The sequence below is a fragment of the Anopheles moucheti genome, assembly GCF_943734755.1.
Source record: "Anopheles moucheti chromosome X unlocalized genomic scaffold, idAnoMoucSN_F20_07 X_unloc_1, whole genome shotgun sequence".
Taxonomy (NCBI): domain Eukaryota; kingdom Metazoa; phylum Arthropoda; class Insecta; order Diptera; family Culicidae; genus Anopheles; species Anopheles moucheti.
In genome coordinates, this window is record NW_026453515.1 from 1,555,471 (window position 1) to 1,580,077 (window position 24,607).

The 24,607-nt window shown below is 40.6% G+C and overlaps 1 protein-coding gene and 1 pseudogene across 1 annotated transcript; one reads left to right on the forward strand and one right to left on the reverse strand.

Moving 5' to 3' along the window:
- The first annotated feature begins 1,345 nt into the window (after positions 1-1,345).
- On the forward strand, positions 1,346-2,645 carry LOC128307515 (protein kinase 4-like). The gene is made up of 3 exons (XM_053045396.1): positions 1,346-1,483; positions 1,546-1,733; positions 2,273-2,645. Exons 1-3 carry the CDS (start codon positions 1,346-1,348, stop codon positions 2,643-2,645), a joined length of 699 nt encoding a protein of 232 aa, XP_052901356.1.
- Positions 2,646-2,994: 349 nt separating this feature from the next.
- LOC128307530 (putative nuclease HARBI1) lies at positions 2,995-4,172 on the reverse strand (annotated as a pseudogene).
- Between the last annotated feature and the right edge of the window lie 20,435 nt (positions 4,173-24,607).

Below are 24,607 nucleotides of genomic sequence, written 5' to 3' on the forward strand. Positions count from 1 at the left end.
TCGAGCGGTTCATGATGTTATTAAATCCTTATGTAAAAAGAGAGAACCTCGAGCGGTTCAAGACAATTTTTAACAAAAAAAGGGAACCTCGAGCGGTTCATGATGTTATTAAATCCTTATGGAAAAGAGAGAACCTCGAGCGGTTCAAGACGACTTATAACAAAAAAAGGGAACCCCGAGCGGTTCATGATGTTATTAAATCCTTATGTAAAAAGAAAGAACCTCGAGCGGTTCAAGACAATTTTTAACAAAAAAAAGGGAACTTCGAGCGGTTCATGATGTTATTAAATCCTTATGGAAAAGAGAGAACCTCGAGCGGTTCAAGACGACTTATACCAAAAAAAGGGAACCTCGAGCGGTTCATGATGTTACTAAATCCTTATGTAAAAAAGAGAACCTCGAGCGGTTCAAGACAATTTAAAATAAAAAAGGGAACCTCGAGCGGTTCATGATGTTATTAAATCTTTTTGTAAAAAGAGAGAACCTCGAGCGGTTCATGTCACGGAAAATATAGTTCCTTAGAGGTTCGAATATAATAACTATCAGATGGAAAATATACTAACACTACAGTTTTCTGAGTATTTGTTTCGTATAGATCGGACCGAGTAAACACACGAAGCGAGTTCGAACACAAGATAATACGGAAATTTGGTCATTCCATTGTATTCTCGTTTGTCTCTTCAGCAAGGGCGATATCTCAAAAGCAGAGGTGAACGCCTTGATCAAGGCTTTAAAGAAGGAGAAGGAAAAGAATTCCTTGCTAGAGTCGCAGCTGAAGGAAGTGCGCGCGAGCTCTACCAAACGACGAAATGACTGGATTGAAGAAGCATCTGATGATCAGTTATACCGAATCTCTCCGCGAGGCTCTTCAACAATGCTAGAACCCGGCATACAAACCAACAACGAGGTTTCCATGTTGGCGTCTATCGTGCTCATTCCCATTGCCAAACGTCTTCTCCAACGGCGCTAAGATGTCACTTTGGTATTATGACTTTCCGTTTGGCTTCCCGTTTGACACATTCAGACGTTTGAAAATGCTTGACGGAACTTTCTCAAACGGAAAGTGAAAAATTTGCACTACCTGTGACAAACGGCAGTGCCGTTTGAGAAAAAGTTTCCCGTCAGTCGAAAGCAACGGAAAGTACCTCTTGTGTTGAAAAAAAGCAGTGAAAAGTGTGATTCACTAATAAATCGAATAAAAAATGTGAGTATTTCAAGGTTATTGAAGTAAACATGCATGCAAACAAGCATAAATCAGTATTTTAACCATTTTTAATTTGTTTGTAATTTGTTGGTTTTCAGGGACCAGACGGATACAAGAACTACAAGGATCCAATATGCAAAAATGATTGAAATGATGGAAACTTCGCCTGAAATAGCCAGAGCCTTATTCAAAGGCGATCAGTCTGCATTTTGGAGAGAGCTAGCAGAAAACCTTAACTCTGTAGGACCTCCGATTAAAGCTGCAGGAACGTGGAAAAGGGTATTACCATATTTCAAAATATTATCACAATTTGATATTAAATACTTTTCCCATTTTTTAAGATATGGTTCGATTATAAATGTGCGGTTAAGAAGAAGTTGCGCGACAACAGAACATCGTTAAATGCAACGGGAGGAGGTCCATGTCGCACGAAACCCCTGAACGAATTGGAGGAGCGAGTTGCCAACCTGACCAATTTGAAAGCAACTGTGGCAGGCAACAGCGCAGCTCGATTTGGAATCAGCAGGCCACTACTTAACGGTGCTAATAGATGACGAGAAATTTCGCACAATGAGAAAAATGAGAAATGTTATTTTAGTACAATCCAGCTTTTTAGTACGGGAAATTTCGCAAATCTGAGAAATGAGCGTTTGTCGAAATTTGACAAACAAGGAGTTTCTCGCTTTTGAGAAACGCGGTTATGTAAACAATCATTCGTCAACACGCGGTGCATGCGGTAAAGTGCTCAAAACTGTATTCAAAAAAAGTGTTTTGAAAAGTTTGATAAAGAGAAATGGGTAAGTCTTAATGCATTTATTTGTTCACAAAGTGTTCAGCAGTTCTGTTCACTTCCACTTCCAAACGTAAACAAATGCAACTCGATGCAGATAGTTGTTTTGACAGCTCGGCTGTGTATGCTAAACTACTTCTCAGCAATTAGACGGTGAGAAGGCTAAAAACCCGCGAAATTTGTGAGAAACTACAATTTTGACAGCTCACGATTTCTCATTTTTCTCATTGTGCGAAATTTCTCGTCATCTATTAGCACCGTAACAATAATAATCACGACAACAACAACAGCAACAACAACAACAGCAGCAATAGCAATACTATTGAATACCAAAACCAAAGCGAAAGTAACCAACAACAAGAGGAGCAACCCGAACAACAGGAACAACACGAACAACAGGAACAATTTGAACAACGAAATAGACGAATTGCAGGACAATCTACTAGCAGCAATAGAGGAAACCGAAAACGCAGGAACACAGAGGCAGTTATGGAGCAGAACAAGGCAATGCTGGACATGATGGCAAAATATGTGGAAGTACAGGAAAAATCATTGAAGCTGCAAGAAGAGACGAACAATGCGCTGAAGGAATGCACACAACAACTTAAAGTATTTAACGATTTGTTAACCCAACATAATAAAAATAATTAAAATTTCTATAATAATTAAACTATTAATAATAAAAATTATCATGTAAGGCTAAGCGTGATTAGAGTCAGATAAGTCAGACGAATTTCATTTGACACTCGGTGGAACGATCTGTGAAATTAAAGGCTGTACGGAACCAACTGTGAACTTTTAATATTTAAACTGAAATATAACATTAAAATATAAACAAAAGGTAATACAACAAACAATTAGTTTAAATATTTTTTTAGCGAATTTGCAACTTGTTGAATTGATACAGCTGGATGAAGCTGAATTCAATTTTCTCAATGTAAGCAAGATTTGTAGTTTTTTAATTAAAGTTAACTTATTAATGATTTATTCATTGTACTGTTTATGCATTAGAACCATCGCTGTCAACTAATGCTTCCGTATTCCTTGCTATACACATGTTGTGTAAAGCACAACAAATATTAGTGATCTGTGCAGCTTTTTCTGGTTTATAATGGAGCTGTCTTGCACCTAATAAGCATCGAAATCTGTTCTTTAGCACTCCAATGGTGCGTTCAATTATTTGTCTGCCTTTCGCATGATTTGTATTAAATAAAGCTTCCGGCGTATTTGGGACAGCATTTCTTTTTGGTGTGACCAGCCATGGCTTCGAAGGGTATGCCGAATCGCCTACAAATTGAAACAAAAGAGTAAATATTAGATTTACAAGCCTTTAATAGCATCGATGATATTAAAACTCACCTAGCACTTTGAAGCTAGTTTCACCCCTATGATGCTTTTCGGAGAAATAATCGTCAATTCCACTCACATTCCAAATGTGAGCGTCATGATTGGCTCCGCTGTACCTGGCATCTACATAGCGTATTGTCATTTTGTGATCGCAAACCTTTAGATAAAAAGTAAATCATTGTTATGGGCAATTTTAGGTTGTACATGAAAAATGCACTGCAATAATCAATAACCATCTTACCAAAAGCACATTTAAGCTGTAAAACCCCTTTCTATTATAATGCTGATCTCTATCGTGAACTGGTGCAATGATTTTTACGTGCGTTCCATCTACACACATTACAATCCCGGGAATGCCGGTGTCGTCGTGCCTCTTGTTGCTCTTCTGGTGTCATTTCCATAGTGATCCATTTTTCGCACAATGATTCCTCCAAGATGATCAGGGTCTTAGCAAAAACTTTGGAAAATGTCGGCTGTGCTATTGCAACGCTAAAATCTGTTCCTTCACCATGCTGATAGGTTCCTTCAGCCAGAAACCGTAACGTTGCAGCCAACATTTCCTTCGCAGTTGCTTGCTTCTTATCGGTTGAAACTTTGGTGTTATTTCTTCTAAAATTTCCACAACCCGGAAATTGTGGGAAAACCTGCAATGAACGTAAAAACAGTTACAATATGCGTTTTGGTATTGTTTAAAATGTAATGTACTTACGCTTCGTTAGATAGTTCCAAGGGGTCGAACATACAACGCAACATACGACGATTTGAGCCAAGCTTTGCAATCTGCTCGCCATCACTACTATCACTATCACTAACGAAATACGCAGAAATCATTTTGAACTAGAAATGACTCCTCATATTCAATTTATTACACGAAATAACACTAATTTGTTCTTCTCCGTGTGCAGGACTTGTAACTTTTTTTACTCTTTTCATCTTTGACAGATCGATGCATTGAAGAAAAAAACATCGAAAATTTCATCGACTCTAACGGGAAACTAGAATGCAAATGTGCTTTCCGTTTGGTTAGAGCGTTTCCGTTGGATTGTTTCCCGTTTGGCATTGGGAATGAGCACTTATGTCTTTCGCGACACTACAAATACAAGCTTGTCAACCCAAGGAGGAAAAAGAAGAGGTGGATAAAACGACCTTTGAACGATGGAAGGAACAATTCGATGCGGCAATGGAATTTGCGGGAATTTCGAGTGAATCTCTAAAAATGAGTGCTTTTAAAATGAAAGCAGGCACTGCGTTGTTGGACATACTGGAAACATCAGCGCCAATTCAATCTGAGAAAGATGCGGATCTTTATCCGTACTCAAATGCAATTGATAGATTGGATCAATACTACGGATCTCATCTATACGTTTTTCGTCAGCGCCAAAAGTTGCGAACGATGAAACAAATCAAAGGAAAATCTGACTATAAGTTCGTTAAACGAGTGATTGAATTTGGCAAGACTTGCAATTACAAAGATGAGCTGTTAATCGAGACCATTGCGGACGTGATTCAGGTGCATGCAGTTAATCCCAAGGTACGCAAAGCAGGATGGAAAATCCTTAAGAAACACGGGACGATTAGCGAGCTGTTGGATAGAGTGCGGGCTTGTGAAATTGAGGCGATCAATGAGAATATTCTTGATAGAAATCAACAGCCGATTCGACCTACGGCTGAGGTCTCTGCTGTTTCGTACGGTGCTTACACAAAAACGGCGCCTCGCCCAGGGGAGTTTCAACGCGATAAATTGACGTACCGACAAAAACATTGGGGAATGCAGGAAGCTAGAGGATTCAACAAAAGTGGTTTTTCCGGATTTGCAACAAATCTATCTTTTGGAATTCGTCGTATTGTATGTTGAAGATGTAACAGCAATCTGCATCGGCCGGAGAATTGTTACGCTATCGACAAGAGGTGCCGAGGCTGCCAGACGGTAGGACATATCGAACGAGCGTGTCGTCCTGAGCTGCAAAATAAGGCGGTAAAACGTTACTCAACAGAGGGCGAACCGTCTCATTCAAATAAAACTCGGAAGATTGCAGCAATCACGGATGGTGATGATGCAGATAAATCCGACTGCGAACAAAAGGCTGTTACATTGAAGCCTGCTCCAAAAACTTATGGTATTGACGCGGTTCATTTAAAAACCAACGACGATCAGTTGTATGTGCTAAACCAAGGCGCAATCGATCAAGGATCAGTTGTAGGTTATGTAGCAGGTGTTCCCATTAACTTTATGATTGATTCCGGTGCTGACGTTAACACCATCAGCGAAGATAATTTTGATTGTTTATCTAGAAATGATCCTAAACAAACAAAACTTTTCAGCATAAGAAACGGAACAGATCGTTCCTTGAAAGCTTACGGCATGAAAGACGAAATACCGGTAGTAGCGCCATTCGTAGCTGAACTATACATTTCTGAAGAACGACCTCGTTACATGGAAAAATTCTTTGTAGTTCAAGGACAAGCGAGGGCTCTTCTCAGCAGGTGTACATCTCTGAGGTATAGCGTATTACAACTTGGAATTAACGTGCCTATTAAGAAACTGTCGGCAGATATAGCTCTAAAGATGTCACCCGGCGAAATTTCTATAATATCCGACCAGAACGAATTTCCCAAGTTTAATGTACCCCCAGTTATGATCTGATATGATACGAACATGCCGCCGTCAAGGAGAATCTTCACAAACATTCAAACGGCATTTAAAGACGAAACAGAGAGACGTTTAGAAGACCTTCTTGCTTCCGGAATAATAGAACGAGTAACCAATGAAATGGATCGATCATTCTGCTCGTCATTGCTCGTAGTCCCTAAAGGAAAAAATGACATTCGGCTTGTCGTATGGAGGAAGGAGGCATTAGCAATCGTATGGAGCGTAGAAAGATTTACTTATTACTTAATTAACAAACAATTCATTATTAAAACAGACTCTGAAGCAAATCAATTCATATTCAGCGGGCTACATCGCAGCGGCAGACGATCCATAACAAGAGCGGAATCTTGGGCCTTAAGACTACTACCTTACCACTTTAGCATCGAGAGAGTTCCCGGTCACCTTAACGTAGCCGACGCTCTCTCTAGACTTATCAGCACATCTCAAATTGACGACGCATTCGACGAAGACGACGAAAAACATCTGCTTTATTCATTAGATGCAAGTGATATGAATATTACCTGGTCGGAGTTACAGACTGCTTCGGAAAACGACAAAGAATTGGAAGAGGTCAAAATCAGCATTCAAACTGGTAAATGGTCCAAAAACCTTAGACGCTATGAGTCTGAGAAGAAGAGCTTAAGAACGCTGGGACCAATTATTTTCAAAGATGATCGAATTATCCTACCAGCGATCCTGCGCGAGAAAGCTCTACGGTCAGCTCATCAAGGTCACGTGGGATGCGGAGCAACCAAACGGATTCTTCGAGAATTTTTCTGGTGGCCAAACATGTCAAAACATACCATCGAATTCGTAAATAATTGTGATACGTGTATCGCAATTTCAAGGAAGAACCCGCCAATACCTCTCTCTTCTCGGATACTCCCAAACGGACCATGGGAAATTTTTCAAATAGATTTTTTGAGTCTGCAAGGATGCGGGTCAGGAGAATTTCTTCTAGTTGTAGATACGTATTCCCGATATTTACATGTCTCAGAGATGAGACAAACGGATGCAAAAAGTACGATAGTTGCTCTTTGCAAAATATTTACCGTTTGGGGTTTACCTCTTGTAATCCAAAGCGATAACGGACCTCCTTTCCAAAGTTCGGAATTTGTCAACTATTGGGAAGAGAAAGGCGTAAGGATAAGGAAATCCATTCCTCTAAGTGCCCAATCAAATGGAGCCGTAGAACGTCAGAACCAAGGTGTCATTAAAGCAATATCAGCTGCAAAAAAAGGAAAACCGAAATTGGAGAGTATCGATGGAAGAATACATACACATACATAATACACGCAAACACCATTCGAGATTGGGCGTAACACCGTTTGAGTTACTTGTCGGCTGGCGATACCGTGGAACCTTCCCCTGTCTTTGGGAATCCAAGAACAATCTAGATCGGGTAGCCGTTCGAGAAGACGACACTTTAGCAAAGTTGGTTAGCAAGCAGTTTGCGGATAATCATCGCGGGGCAAAGGAAAGCTCGATTTGCGTTGGCGACATAGTAGTTGTAGCAATACCACAGAAGACAAAAACCGACCCAAAATTTTCTAACGAGAGATACACTGTACTAGCTAGAGAAGGAGCGAAAATAGTAATTACAAATGAAAAAGGGGTAAAATTAACGAGGAGTGTTAATGATGTAAAACGCGTGAAATTCATTCAGGATGCGGCGTCAAACAGCGATGATGAGTCTTCGGAAGTAGTGAACAGTTCAGTAAAATCTTCTCCTACTAGACCGATAAGAAATATTCGAAAACAGGAGAGGTTTAAATATTCAGTATTGTATTAACGTAATACCACGTAGGAGTAGGCGAGGGGGAAAATGTAGGGATTAAGTATGGAAAGGAAGCCAGAAATAAAAAGACGCAATTAGAAGTTTAGTTTTGAACATAACGTAACGGTAAATTCAAAAGGCACGTTAGGCGAAAAGACGAACTGAGAACCCAGCATGCAAAAGACAGCCGGACGGGCTAACATTGTCGATTTACGCTACAGAGCCGAAGAGTGCACGTGTTTTTAAGGCGTTTTTACTGCATTATGGTCAGCAATTTTATCTTATATGACTTTAAGAAGATTTTAACTAATTTTACAAACACGTTTTATTAACATTCAGACGATTTTTCAACATTTTGCAAGTTTTAGCCCACCTTCGGGGGCACTGCTATTGTTGATGTTGGTACCTTGGGCAGCATATTGGGTGTCACACCGTCATTAAGAAGAAGAAGAAGAAGCTCACGTAAACAACATGAGAGAAGCCGCTGCAGAAACGAACGAGTTTTATCTGCAATTTTATAAAATGCAGTTGTTTACATGCAGAAAATAACAATGAGGAGTCTTCTGCATCTGCTACCATAGTGAAAAAAGCATTATTCGCACATTTATCACCGTCATGTTCGTGCAACCGGTACCACCATCATGATCATGCTGCCGGCAGAACCAAAGGAATGAAAGAAATGAACGTGCTGTTTTACCATGATTCAGGTCCATCTTGTACTAGAAGAGGGTCCTTAACCTTTAGATGATCCTTTTACATCGTACAACAGCTCCAGTGCCATCTCACAGTGGTTAAAATGGGTTACAATTTTCATCACCGCATCCGACCTATGAATGTGCATGTGATATTTTTTGTCGTGAAAGTTAAATTATTATCGCACGTTTGGTTGCAAACAGAACTCTTGTTACATTATATTTGCCCCTCCGATGTATTCACAATAGTTTACGCTACGATCACACGAAAACAAGACGAGACAAACTCATGACGGTTTGATGACGGTAATGATGATGCTGTTCCACTGGAATCAGTGTCCGAAAATGCATGTAAAATAGAGACTATTTATACCTTCATTCAATTCAGGAAACACTTTTCGCTGAGGCCGAGGCTTCAACGAAACCAAAATACATACCGACCTTTAACTGCACCATCAATTTGGTGCATCTAGCGCAAATTCATGACGAAGACATACACAGCAGTGCATATTTCGCTTGACTCCATCATGGGTGCTTTTATAGCCCTATATTAGCCCCCAATTCAACACAGACGTAAAAGACAAATACATAACACATTAAAGATTCAAACACATACAATACGAGTTCGATTCTAAATATAGACAGTAAAATGATTGGGGGATGCATAGAAGAAAAAAAGAACTGGTAGGGAATGGTGGGAGAGAGGGGCAAGATGGAACCGAAAATTTTGTTTTTCGCAGCGTTGCCAATTTTTTGGCTACTGCAAATGTCAAAACCTGCCTTAGCCATCGTTATTCGGGCGCCCGACGGTACCAATTTCGGGCGCCCTGCGGGAGCATTTTCGGGCGCCCTTTCGTGTGACGTTTGGAGCTTGGGAAGGTAATAGAAAGTGAGAGCGAAAAAGGTATCAAAGCGAAACTAATTGTGACAGCGCGATGAGGGAAGGAGCGAAAGACTCAGTCTTGTGATTGAACGCATAGAAGATGGACGGAATACGATCAGCGGAAGCAAACAGGAAAAGGAAAAAATGAAGAATTGAAAATATATATATAGAAAAAAAAGAAAAATATATACAAAGATGTCTGCAAATCACGACAGCTATGAGACGTCGTAAAAATAAAGTCGTCAAAAGTGTATGCGAAACAAATTAAAACCGCTTTTTCAAACTGCTCGAATTTGTTTCCTAAGTGATTTGACGCCCCCTAGACATTTCGAGTAGTTTTTCACACGTTCCTCTACCCGAGCACCTCTCTTGGTCCACACATTTCTGGTTGCACACAAGATTTCATATTGACCTCTCTTTCTCGAATATGTCGGTCCTACTCTAAAGACGACCAACGACCAGTTTCGATCCACCCGAATGTGTCTGTACACAGTGATTTCACGTGTATGATTGTGTTGGTGCATATGAAACGCGAGTTGCTGAAAATTTGACAAGTCCAAGGAAACCGGTAAGCAAAACAATAACAATCACGAATCCGTACATAAATTTTATATCTTTTTAGCAAAAGAATTGTTCCGCACGGATAAAATGGAAGTCGGAACCATCCCAGCATCTGCGCCGTCGCCAAAGGATAAAGAAACGCCGCGAAACTCAACGCATTGGCGTGTTCCGGTACAGTTTCAGTGCCGGCATCGACGGAGAAGATATTTGGTAAGTTAAATCGTTTTTGTACGCTATAAATATTTAATTACTAAGTGGAAGTGTGCTCTAGAATCTTTTTTACCTTGAATAAAGGTTTTGTGGGTGAAAAAGTGAGATTTGCGAGATCCGAGCTGCTAATGCGCAGTTACACATACCCGTAGGTGAATCCCCTCATTTTGTCCTCAGCCCATACAAAAACGTCCTCAATTTTGTCCGGTCCTGTTTCGGTGCCGGTATCTACGAACGGCGTGTAATATCAAGTGGAAAGTGATCTACTAGTGTACTATCGATACAGTTGTTCATTAATTTACAGTTTTGGCCACAACCAACCGATTATATGTACAACGCTTAGTTTGGTGTTGTTGATGCAAAGTGAGGTTAGGTGAAGGATTCGATCGTGTGAAATAATTCTGCTTCAGGAACCGCAGTGGGTTATGGCCATTCTCTGACCATTCCGAATGAAAGAGAAGACGCTGTTTTTAATTTTTTAATGTGTAAATTGGATAGTGAGTTTCCGTAACCTGATAATGAGCATTCGGCATGTTTGCTTTGTTATGTTCGCTTTCCGGATCACTATCCGCAACGCTCCGTCTTAAGAATTCAGATTGCGGTTCCGTCGTGAGTTATTCGTGGTTAAACTTACTTTTAGGTCTATTACCGTTCAATCCGTTGCAAAATGAACATTGGTATATTGTAGTCTGTAAAAGCACTGTGGTTAAAGAGTTGCTCACTGTACATGGCATCAACCGTATGATGGGTTGTTTCAACCACGTATTTTATGTTGCTTACATAGATACCCACTTTTCTAACATTATTATTATTTCTACCAGTACCAAATTATCTAATTCTATCTTATTATCTTTCGACAGAGGATTTCCGGTAGTACGATGGCTGCCGATTCATACAGCGCTCGTCGTTGACGAGACGACCGATCTCATATCCTTGGAAGGGTCGTGATACCAAGCTTCTGAAACAAGCTCAAACCAACAAGGCATGCTAGAACATTTTCCTGGTTTCGCCAACTAAGAAGTAAGTATTTATCAATTCATTTTAATTTTTATCCCAAGTTTTTTTTTCCAATTTTTTGCCATATCAATTAAATTTTTACATATATTCCTATTAACAGAACACTGATTCAACTGGCTCTGCGCTTAAATGATCAAGTACCTCTGGAGAACTTTGTAACACAACCTTTTCTCTTCTGAGATGCAATGCATATGTGGTAGCATATGTTTCAACTGCGCACAACGAGGACAGAACACAGCGAACAGGACATAAGTGGAGCGCACTTGTAACTAAAAAGTTAGTAAATATCACTTAACTTTTACTTAATGTGTATCTAATATCCTATTATCAATTATCTATTTAATTATCTTATTATTATCTTAAAATCTCGTTTTATTTACAGAATACGATATCGATCGTTCGATAAAAAACGAATAAATTCATCGTTGCAGATTGTAAAAGGTAAGTAAGACAACTAAATAAATCATTGCAACACAATGCCTGAAAGTGTGTAAGGAGAATGTTTCTTTTTCCCGTCGTCTCAATGTTTGTAGCATTGAATAAACGCAATTCACTTCCTAATTGAAACATTCCTTATTACACTATAGTATAGCATAAATGCAAAAAAATGTATGCATATATCGTTACAACGATAACAGTTTATTTATTATAATCAATTGCTCATATAGATCATATTTTCTTTTTAATTCCAGTGAAATCATCATGGAGAAATCACGTCTACAGGAGCTTCGGAGATCCGGAAATAGATTAAGATGAAGATTAAGATTAAGTTAGATTAGGCACTATGTTGTTATTTTAAAATTTAGGTTAGAAGCGTAATTATTTAAATTGTAGTATTAAGTAGGGTACATTTTCAAAACTGTTTGCTTCAATTGTAACAATTGAAACAAAATGTAAAAATTGTATCGATTAAATAAAAAACTACATTTTTTTTATTTAACTGACAATTTAAATTTAATCAGCTGGGCGAAAGAAAGCGAATATTACCACTACATACGCATTCCGAGTGATATCACACATACATGCATACATCTGGGTTGCAAACGCTCACTCACACACCCTCAGAAGCTCGTAGCAAAACGTCCTCATTTTACCCTCAGCCCATACAAAAACGTCCTCAAAATTACATGGGCCGAAGCCCGGTGAAACCAAATTAGGACGTTTGCATGCGATTCGAGCTCTTGTTCGCCCAGGGGGAAGACAGGTATATTTGAGAAAGAGAGGGCAATATGAAATCTTGTGTGCAACCAGAAATGTGTGGACCAAGAGAGGTGCGCGGGTAGAGGATCGTGTGAAAAACTACTCGAAATGTCTAGGGGGATAGCCGTCAAATCACTTAGGAAACAAATTCGAGCAGTTTGAAAAAGCGGTTTTAATTTGTTTCGCATACACTTTTGACGACTTTATTTTTACGACGTCTCATAGCCTGTCGTTAAAATTAACAAATGAACATATGTATTGCTTTTCTATTGAATTTTCGGTCGACGACGTTTTCGATTTGTTTAAGAATGTGCACTTTTAAAATTTATTGTAATGATTATTTAAAAATGTATATTAAAATTATGCACGTAATTATTTATCGTTTTTCTGTACACTGCGTAGCCTAACTATGAAACTTGATGAAAATTACAATACTTTGCTCACATCTTTACATACGCGAAAGCTGGACAGCAGGATGAGCCAAAGCATAAACGATACATGTGCATATCTCACGCATTTGTGCAATTCCTTTTTTACTTCATGCTTGTAGAATGCGACTAAAGCTACATTTTTGCACGTTGTACAGGGTAGGAACGAAAGAGGGACGTTTTGTTTTGTTTTTTGTTTTTGTTTTTTCATTAGAACCCCATATGACATTTCCCGAAGTTTGCGTTCGGTTTTTGCTGTACGGACACGAAATTTAGCGCGTTTGCTCTGGTGTTGGTGTCGAATTTACCGTATCGAGCAATACGAATCTGTTTTTTTACTCAATTTTGTCAATGTGTAGTGGCAATTGCAACCGCGATCGGAAAAGATCGAGAGCGAAAGAAGAACACACTCATGCACACAGTCCGTGAGGCCGTCGGTAAATGTTGTGCTCAGCTGTGGTGAAGCAGCTTGCATGATGGACGTTTGTAAGTCGGCCGTGGAGCAGTAAAATATCAGTGCATCATGTTGCATACGGTAAGATAAAGTGTAAGATAATGTTTGGGACCTTTTCTAATATCATTTTTTTCTGGTTCCTTGTGTTTCATACGACGATTCCAGGAGCGACCGACGGCGTCATTGGAAGCGTCATCCGCACAGTCATGTGCACAGCGAGGGAAGGCTGCTTTCATACAGCCGTAATAGTGGAAATTTTTGTTCGTTTATTTCTTGGTTTTGGTTGTTCAAAGTGCAGTGAAAATAGTGTGAAAGTAATGTAACAAATATTTTTATAATAAAATTAAAGTTAATTATTTCGTGTTGCAAGTGTATCGTACTGTGTTTCCTTTGTCGCCGAAAGAACGAAAGAAATGGAAGGGAAAACTAACACTAACACATGGAAAGAAATATGTCTCGATACCCGAAGAGGACACGAACGCCGGAGGGACACGAACACGCACACATGTTCAAAACCTTCTCAATAACGACGCCTTTCGCGAAGGTATTGAGAAATTATTGAGAAGGTTTTGTATATGTATGGGTGGGATTTTGCCACGTGGGACGGCCTGATCGTATCGACTTATTTTTACCACGTAGCCGGATAGTCAGTCCTTGCTACGGGGGTTTGGTCCGAATGGGATTTGAACCGGTCCTGTCATGTCAGCAAGCGGCGTCGGTACCAATACACCACCGGACTGCCCCAACGTTTTGTTGTTGTTATTATTTTTTTAAAAAAGAATTCCTAGTAAAACAGCTGAGCGAATTGATTTTTTACGCGTAAAGACGCACTACCAACATACAGCACACAGCATCATTTTTAAGGAATTCAACCCATACCAACCCATTCTCTAAATTCATCCTTTAATCAGTACAATGCACTGTAGCAGATCGACGCAGAAAACCCCATAAGAGGAAAAAGACGACACGATCCTTCATGCTGCTTATGCCGATTCGTGTGCAAAAGAAGTACGCGCTACCCACAACATGCACGAATGTTTTTTTCCTAGCTCCAAATTCAATGCGCTTGTCGAAGCAAGTATGGAGTGTAAAGAAAAAAAAACAACCACCCCACGTTTATGGCTTGAAAAAAACGGGAACAATCATCGCGGGCAACGCACTGCACAAAGGAAATGATCATCATGTTCGTTTGCAACCTTCCGCGAATAGTTCACACGCACAAAACGATGGACACTTTCCACAACACAGCATACGACACCGACGCACGCAGAAGCGAGATGGAAACCATTTCTTACTCACGCAACGCGGTTGCTCTATGCACACAGAGAAACTCACCGGCTTGGGGTACAAACAAATAACAGGTACCCAAATTCGTGGAAAAAGTGTAGCAAATAATGCACACGGTTTTCGATACCATTCCTATTGCGATTATCCTTTCCCGGTTATCATTCCGCGATTATTAGTTCAAGTGGTCAGACGTGCTCCTCGGAATACAGTATGAGTGGGAAAAAGGATGAACCTGTGTAAGTGTTTATGTTTTAAAAATAATTTTGTGAAATCTGTGGCCCAAAGAGGGTTTTGATAGAATGTGATTTCTGCCCAGTGCTCTGAATGATAACGAGCATTTGTGTGTAATTGAAATGTGTTAAAATAAATTTTTGTTTAAAAACAATTGCATCGCAGGCGACAATATGGACAACGGGTTTTGAAACTCCAACAGCACAAGCTGTTGGAGATAATGGAGCAAAATCCTGATGTAGCAAGGGGTACTACAAAAAACGCACAGACCAGTTTTTGGGACGAAGTTTCCGTGCAATTAAATGCATTAGGACCACCCTCTAAATCGGGAAAAGAAAGGCAAAGAGTGATTAAAGAGTTATGGTAGAAGTGTTTTCTAACAACCTTCGTTCTCTCTTCATTTCTGTCCTAGGTTTGGTATGAAAAAAAAAATACAACACAAAAAGGAAATTAACGGAAAATAGAAAACAGCAGCAAATGACAGGTGGAGGAGTGGCAAAATTTCAAACCATCGATGATTTCGACGAACGCGTTTTGGCGATTTCAAATTTGGACAAAAGTCTTGCAGCTGTACCTGATTCAAATTGTATTGGAGTGTCTGCTTTAATAGAAATAGAAGAAACAGAACAGCAACCGGGACCATCCAGCACTCCCGAAAGTCACGAACCACCACCAAAAAAACTGCACATGCAATTCAGAATCCACCCATCATCACAACAGATAACCAAGAACAGAACAACACACCAGACCAAAACTACAAGAAAACTAGAAAACAACCACAGAAAAAGGACCACAACCAATAAATATAAACCAGGACTTCTCGCAAATGGTCATCCCGCAAAACGAGTGGATCATACAAAACCTACAAAGATTTAATGAGTTGCACGAAACATACGTGAATGACACGTTGCAATTTCAACAAGAGATTTTGGCTTTTCTAAAAAAACTGATGTTTCTGTCCCACAATAATTTACTAAAAACGTTAATTTGATTTTTTTTAATCTTTTTGTCCATACTTAATTTACATGAATATACTTAATAATTAATAATTTACGGGTGATACTACATGGTTTAATGCTAATTTAAACTATTTATCTTTAATGAATTTCTCTAATGAATCTTTTATGCATTAATATTAATGCCCTTATTAGACGAGGGATTTTCGGTTGTCTATCTGTCATTTTTGCCGATCGCGTGTCTGACAGATAAACGACGGTCCGAAAATCGGAATTGAGCACGCTCGGTTCCGATTTGCTTCGGACAGTCGTTTATTTGTCAAAGTGGCGGTTTGTTTACATTCGCGTTGTTTTCCTTTGAGTGAGCTTTTCTATCGCATATAGCATGGATATCGAAGAGGACGTTTTGCTGGCTGTAGCGGCATTATTTGCCTTCCAACCGATGCCGAAGAAACGCGAAAAATGGTGCAAATGAATGTTTTTGAAGCGGAACATGTTATCACACACAAACATGATGACAGAGCTGCGACTGGAGCCTACCGACTGGCTTAATTTTGCCAGAATGGACGAGGACTCCTACTTGCTCCTGTTGCAGAAAGTGACACCGCTAATAATAAAGGAGGACACGGTAATGAGACCAGCCATCACACCACACGAGCGGCTGAGTGCAACGTTGCGATTTTTGATCAGCGGGAGTTCTTATCAGTGTTTGCAGTTTCTAACTGCAATTTCGCAGCCTATGCTAAGCATATATCTTAATTGAATGTACTATACATTTTTGGGTTATTATAGCAACTTAAAAATAAGAATAACAAACGAATAACAAAGTACATTTAAAAACTTCATTCCACCCACGAAAAACGAAAAATTTAAATATGAAATTATTCGCCAGTGACAGACGAAATCATGTTTGCAGAAGCTAGCGTTATTACACGAGAGGACGGCATTTATGTGTCAAACCCCCCACACGGACGCAGTTTGACAGATAGACGACAACCGAAAATCCCTCGTCTAATAAGGGCATAATATACGCGTACATATGAAGTAAAATAAAAAATTTAAAACCTTTATTCGAACATTTTTATTTGTTATGCCACCTGGGCACAATTTGGTGACAGACTGTTTATTTTGAAATGTTATTTGGGAATCGAATTGAATGTCAAATATACAGGAGAATAAAGCAAGTAAGTGAGCAAGAAAGCAAGTAGTGAAGGTTGCGAACGGATGCGTTATCATTTGGCTCCCGAAATTCCTGCTTGGTTTTTTCACTTAATACAGTCCACTCGAAAGGACATTATTTTTTAATTTACATCAAACAAGCGTACGTACAAAACTAGATACATAACAAATAATAAGCATAATATTCTACGCCTACCGATGCTGAACCGAATCGCTATGCTGTAAATTCAATCGTAACTTCCGCCTTAACAAATCCGGTAAACAAAACGTTTTACAGTTGATTGCCTCGGAAATCACACCACATCACAGAAATGCACGTCAGCTACTGTGCCTTACCCGATCTGTCCATTATTGATAACATGCCAGAAGATAACCAGTTTACAATGAAATTAGGCTATGCCGCGTAGCACCTTTATCGCTGCTGTAACTGGCTACTTATGCGCTGTTAAAACGGGCAATAAAAGATAAAAATTTGTGGTTAAATAAATTCAGTAAATAAATAACATTCATTACATCCTCGATCCAGGCCTCCTCCGTTCCGGTGGAGGGTCATACGAATCTGGAGCAACTGGCATGCGAGGTTAAACTCGAAAACGTGGGAGAGGAACATACGCCGTCCTACCTCGAACTGTTTCGACTTTACTTGGAGTCCCTTGTGGATGATTTTCTCGCTGCAGCAATCGCCGAGTTTCTGAGAAGACTTTCGGCGTTTGAAGAAATAAAACTCCCCAAGCAGCAATCGGCTAGACCCACTGTGCTGGTCTCAGAGAAGACCCAGACAGTAGCGGGAAGCCAGTCTTCAAGCAGTTACGTCGAGGCGGTCGATAAACGAAAGCCCGAAATCCCGATCAGCAGCTATTCTGATCAACGCGGGCTCTGAGGGACAGACGTACACCGACATTCTGAAGGGTCTCCGAAGTGCGGAGTCCCTGAAGGAGTTTGGAAAGAGTGTCGAGCGCATCCGACGGACGCTAAAGGGTGCGCTTATAATCGAACTGGCTCCTGGCCGCAAGGCTAGCGCGCATATCGGTTTGAAAGGCGAGTCTCATGGCAATAAAAAAACGGCGAAGGCGTTGACACCTTCTGTAATGTTTGAGTGCAAATAAATCAATGAGGTATAAACTAGAGATGGGCTAAGCGATTCTTTTGTATGAGCTGAGTGAATCGGTTCATTTATCTCAAAGAACTGATCGTGAACGCGATTCTTCCGTTCACGTTACTAAAAGAGATAATTACAGAAGTTCTTCCATAGGTAGCCATCCGACATCAATACTTATTTTAGCATGCAGAAATTAGAATTTTCATAATTTTCAAATTTCATACTGATGTCGTTGAATAAATTTTATGATTTTCCAATAGTGTTTAAAATAGGTTTCAATATTTGTTTCAGTTTTTAAGTATAAATGCTTGTTTTATTTCCTTAATTCGTAAAACAAACATAATTCACAAACAGGTCTTATTCTAACATAACGAGTAATAATTCGAAGAAAGTAATTCAAGAAACATGTTTCTGGAAAAATAATTTCTAACAAACAAATTTTTAACAACCAGTAATAAATTTTCAAATCCTGAATAACAATTCAAAATTTCGCAGTAAGAAAGTGATAATGGAACTTCAATATACATATTTAGAATGCTTAATTTTTTTAATGGACCTAAAAATATAGTTTTAGAAAAATATTTTATAAATTTTGCTGAACAAACAATATTTCCTTCAATTTTTTTAGCAAGAATCTAGAGCGTTTCTGGTTATAAATTTGACCTGCTTTAGAAAATAACCTTTCACACGGGACCGATGTGCCAGGTATGCATAAAATTTTACTTACTAACGAAAATAACGATGGGAATTTAACATGGTTTTGTTTCCACCATTGGAGCGGATCCTGAGACATATCAATATTGTTCAAATTGAGATACATTTCTAATTCATGTACCGCTAACTGTCTAGGAGTTTCGTTTTGCTGATTTGTGTTGATTGAAAATAATTTATTGTAAAATGTATCTGTATCTTTCTTTGGTTTTTGTACGTCAGAAGATGTGACATTAATGCTAGGAGCTTGCAATGGAATGAGATCTAATATAATATTATCATAAGCTTCTTGATAACCGACGTTTTAATCTTAAGGGTATCAAAGCAGTTGAGCAATGATATCTTATTATTAAAAAACCTATTTAGCATATCGAAGGTGCACGCGCGTGTGTCAAAGACTGTCAACTGTTAGGACGCTTTCTCGCGGTGCTCCGTGATTTTTTGCTGAATTCTCTGTGTTTTCTGTGGCGTACCACGTTGTAATTGACTCTAACCGTTTCGTAACTGTTTCCGATCGCTGTGCTACTGTACTGCTCCGTCAAATCCGTGTTTTGTCATCACAAATCCGTGCTTTTTCGTGTCTTCAACGATTCCGCGCAGAAAGCAGCGATGGCCGATATTTGTCACTCTTGTGCTCTAACGCTTGAGGGTGCCGACAGCATAATGTCCTGTGCATATTGCGAGGCTACCTTTCACCGCGAATGTTGCAAGCTGCCCCCCGCGTGCATCGACGCAGTTCTGACGCACATCGACCTGCACTGGAGTTGCTTCGGATGCACCAGCATCCTTAAAAACCCGCGCTGCCGTTCCGTTAAGGAAATGGGAGCTCACGCCGGCTTTCAAGTTGCCATTGCCTCGGCTGTGTCAGCTATGGGTAAACTTGTTGAGCCAATAGTTGCAGAAGTCCGTAGTGGCTTTAATCTCCTGCATTCGAAATCATCACCACGTACGCGCTTCCATGGTGTGCCGCCTGCCCCTGGCAGTAAACGTAGACGGATTGTTGAAGATTCTGCTTCACCTGAAGTACAAAAAGGAGGCATCAGGGATGTAAACAATCATGTCGACCATCTTTATACAGCATCCTCACCTAACACTAACACTGGCACCGGTATCACTCCGCTAACGTTATTGCCAGCAGAACTCATGGGTACTGACCTGCAGTCGTCCCCACTAAGAGCAGTGGCTCTTAAGCCACGTATGGATCGGATCTTTATCCGCCTATCCCATCTCTCCACTGCTGTTACCGTTGAGCAAGTGGTTGCCTCTGTACAGCGCCGTTTAGCAACAGATGACGTAATTGCATTTTGCTTAATGAGGAGGGGTACAAATGTGGACACCTTGAGGTGGCTGTCCTTCAAAGTGAGAGTTCCTGCATCCCTTCGGGACAAGGCCCTCACTCCGTCCAGCTGGCCCGTCGGCGTGGGTGTTCGTGAGTTCTTTCAATCCCCACGCCGTGTATACTCACCATCACATAATGCCGTTGATCGCTGCCGCCTTATACACACACCTGCTGCCGTTGGCCAACACTTAGCAGTACACACACCAACATCCACAGGCCGCCGTTTCGCCACACGTAGACTCAGTACTACTATCCGCTGCACAACAAACACACCTCAGCTTCCTCCTCCGGGACCCGTTTGCTTGCAATCGAGTAACCGCATCTTGGTGAAAACTGCCAATAATGCAAATTCGACCATGGTTGACGGTCCTTTACAAACGAACCACAATACCAGCTCCAATATGCGCCAAGTTACACTTGATGATGCAAATTCGACACTGATTGACGGTCCTCCACAAACGAACCACAATACCAGCTACAATATGCGCCAAGTTACACTTGATCGCTTCTTTCGCGTGTAAGCGATCATTATCATCAACACTGAGCTGTCACACATCAACGAACTGCATCGTGCATCCCACGCCAAACACTGCGTTGCCACGTATCCTGTCAGCGGGAACGTCACAACGTGTGCGCTTATCTTCACGTGCAACGAATACTACGCATGTTTCCATCCCGACTACGAACACTGCCATACTGCTACCACCACGTGAACTCACGGTGTATTACCAGAATGTCCGCGGTTTACGCACTAAAACGAAAGATTTACACATGGCACTATGCGAAACCGATCACGATATTATAATAATGACTGAGACATGGCTAGACGATTCCATCCCAACCGCACTTTTTTCGGATAATGGCTACCAAGTATATCGTTGCGACAGAAACCGATCTAACAGTGCTTGCTCACGCGGCGGAGGTGTTTTGATCGCTTGCTCTTCTTCGCTCTGTACGCAGCAAATAACGCTGGGCATTGATTCGCTCGAGATGCTGGTCGTCAAAATACGAGCTCTAAACACATACATCATCATCGGCGCAGTATATATCCCTCCGAGTCTAGCCACCTACACTCACACATTGGATACTCTTAACAAGGTTGTAACAAGTCTTTCGTCGTGTTCGAAAGATGATGATTTGTTATTCATCATTGGTGATTTTAATCAGCCCGATATCATATGGAACCCTCCACTACCATCCGACATGGATAGCATACTTCCTCAAGCTATGCACTATGAACCAGTGTGTCAATCTCAGGCCAATTTTATTTTCACTGATGGAATGGCCAGTAACGGGCTCAGTCAGCTCAGCGGTGTGAAAAACCACTTGGGGCGCCAGTTGGACTTAATTTTTACTAATCTGACAGCTACACTTGCTACTACGACAATAGGACATTCGGATCCTGCAATCATCTCACCTGACTGCCACCATCCGGCTCTTGAATGGACAATTTCTGTTACGACGGCTGAATCGCATACTGTAACTGACAACGCACCGCGCTTAAATTTCGCCAAAGTTAATTTTGCCGACATTGACATTTGCCGAATCCCGCATTACATCTTTTGCTGCCGATTTTAAATGCTCTAACTATAACTCGATGGACGATGCAGTTTATGCCTTCACTGATTTACTGCATGCGACGTTTTCCATCAGTGTTCCGTGCTCGCGACCAAAAAAGGCTCCAGTTTGGGGAGATAAACATCTCAGAAAACTGAAAAAGGCAAGATCGGCAGTGCTTCGCACCCATCGGCGTTCAAGAACTACATGTTCCAGGATCCGTTTTGGCATAGTATCAAATATGTACCGTCGATATAATCGCATATGTTACGCCAGGTACACAGCCTCAATCGAACGCAATCTTTCGTCCAAACCTCGCAGTTTTTGGAAGTTTGTCAAAAGTAAAACCAAAATCAATTCGATTCCGAATGTAGTATCTTTTGAAGGGATCGATGGCACCTCTCCTGATTCGATCTGTGAGATATTTGCACGCCGATTTGAAAGCCAATACGTCAGTGTGACCACTGACCCCGCTAACGTTGCCGACGCCACTGCCGACACACCAGCTGATACACTGGAACTAAACCTCCCACAAATAGATATTCCTACAGTGGTCGCGTTTATAAACCGACTTAAACCGACTACTTGCCCTGGTCCAGATGGTGTTCCGGCTATCGTCCTCGTCCGCTGCTGCAATGCTATTGCTCCAATTTTAGCAAACATCTACAACACCTCTCTTCAAACGGGAATATATCCCAGCTATTGGAAATCAGCTCTAATGGTGCCAATACACAAAAAAGGTGATCGTTCACATGCAAAAAATTACCGGGGTGTGACATCCCTTTGCGCTATGTCGAAGGTGTTTGAGCTCATGCTCCACCACTCAATGCTGCCTGCTGCAAAACAGTACCTATGCTCCTCACAACACGGTTTCATACCCAAACGCTCAACGTCCACGAATCTAATCGAGTTTGTCAGTTTCTGCAAAAAAAATCTGGACTCTGGGTTCCAGGTCGATGCCATCTACACAGACCTGAAGGCGGCCTTTGACTCGGTTTCCCACGCTATTCTAGTGGCTAAATTACAGAAGCTTGGTTTCTCAAATGGTATGGTAAAATGGATAAATTCTTACCTCACAGGAAGATCTTATCGCATTAAGCTAGAGAATAGCGTGTCACGAACCTTCACCACTAATTCCGGGGTCCCGCAAGGCAGCAATCTCGGACCATTACTGTTCCTTCTGTACATCAACGATGCTGCTTTACTACTAGCTGATTTCAACATTCTGTTATATGCCGATGATGTCAAGCTGTTTGCCGCGGTGAAACAGGTCTCAGACTGTTCTCGTCTTCAAGTGGCAATCGACACATTCAGTTCTTGGTGCCGTCGAAACTCACTGCTACTGTCCATCGATAAATGTCAAGTAATGTCCTTCTCAAGATGCAGATCTGTCATTCTCTTTGACTACAACATTGAGAATAGGTTATTGTAACGTGCGGATAGTGTTAGAGACTTAGGTGTCGTTCTTGACAAGCAACTTAGTTTTAGACCCCATATGACAAATCTAATTAACCGTGGTAATCAGACGCTAGGCTTAATGTTTCGTGTGACTAAAGATTTCCGTGATCCCATGTGCGTAAAAATCCTATTTTGTTCGTTGGTCCGACCAATCCTAGAATACGCGAGTGTAGTTTGGTGTCCCTCAATACATGCCTGGAGCCAACGCATCGAAGCGATCCAACGGAAGGCAACCCGGTTTGCCATTAGGCTTCTTCCCTGGAGAGCCAACGACACACGCCCAGACTACACAGCACGATGCCTGCTCTTGGGACTTCAGCCATTGGCGGTACGACGGACAATGGCTCAATGTATGTTTGTTGCTGGCCTCATCGGTAACGACATTGATGCACCGGCCCTTCTTAGCTCCATTAACTTTTTGGCCCCATCCAGGAGACTTAGACAACGGGAAATAATCAAAACTTCGCGATATAGAACCACTTTCGGTCAAACAGATCCCGTAAATGTGATGTGTACAGTTTTTAACGCTAATTACAATGTGTATGACTTTGGTATTTCCCAACCGGCATTTCGCGAACGTCTCCTTTTCTGTCCATCAATGTCCAACTCGTCTTGTTAGGTCCGTTGTCTCTTTGTCACATTACCAATTAAGTATTCATTAAGACACGTGCATGTCCGATGAATTAATAAATAAATAATAAATAATAATTCCATCTTGTGGGTACCTCTTGTTTTAATTTTTATCTGATCTTGATTTAATCGCTTTTGTATGTCTGTTAAGGTTTGCGAAGCTTTGGCACTTTTTTTAAAGTGCATCACCAATCTTTTTACTTCATTAACAATTGTCTTGATGCTATCCTGAATGGCACTTTGCACTAATAAATTCAGAGTATGTGCAAAGCACGTAACATGAGTGAATTGTAACTCATTAGCTGCAACCTTCATATTAGCTGCGTTATCGGTGGTAATTGTAACGATTTTATCTTGTATGTTAAATCCTTCTAGAGCAGTTTTTATCCAGCCAGAAATATTTTTTCCAGTATGCTGGATTTGAATTTCGGAACAATCTATTAAATTTAAATTCAATGTAAAATTTCTGTCTATGAAATGTCCTGTTAAAGCTAAAAAGCTGGTGTTATTACAATTAGTCCAACCATCACAAGTTATACCTATGGCATCTACAGATGCAAATCTTTCTTTAACTATTTCTACTTGTTCGTTGTACACAATAGGTAACAAAGAATTTGACATTTTTTTTCGACTTGGAAGTGTATAGTTGGGATTCAAAATTCGCACAAACTTGATAAAATTTTCACTTTCCACCAAATCGAAAGGAAGGCAGTCTTTACAAATTAAATCAAGTAGAGTTTTATCAAGTAGAGATTTCATATCCGAACTCAAAGGTTTGTTGAAGTAATCCTCGATTCCAATTTGTGACGCTGACTGCCGTGGTTCAGCTTGTTCAGCTGTTTGGTGTAATGGACCTGCTTCGTTATCTAGGTTGTTTAATGGTACTAATTTTTCGTATGGCACTGTTTTATGAACCAAACTTAAATGCCTTCGTAAATTAGAAGTAG

Excerpts from the sequence above, each read along its gene's own strand:
- LOC128307515 (XM_053045396.1), top strand. The coding sequence starts at position 1,346 with ATGATTGAAATGATGGAAACTTCGCCTGAAATAGCCAGAGCCTTATTC. Across the intron at positions 1,484-1,545 it reads CTGCAGGAACGTGGAAAAGG|ATATGGTTCGATTATAAATG; the intron begins GTATTACCATAT and ends CCATTTTTTAAG. Across the intron at positions 1,734-2,272 it reads CGATTTGGAATCAGCAGGCC|CAACAACAACAGCAACAACA; the intron begins ACTACTTAACGG and ends TAATAATCACGA.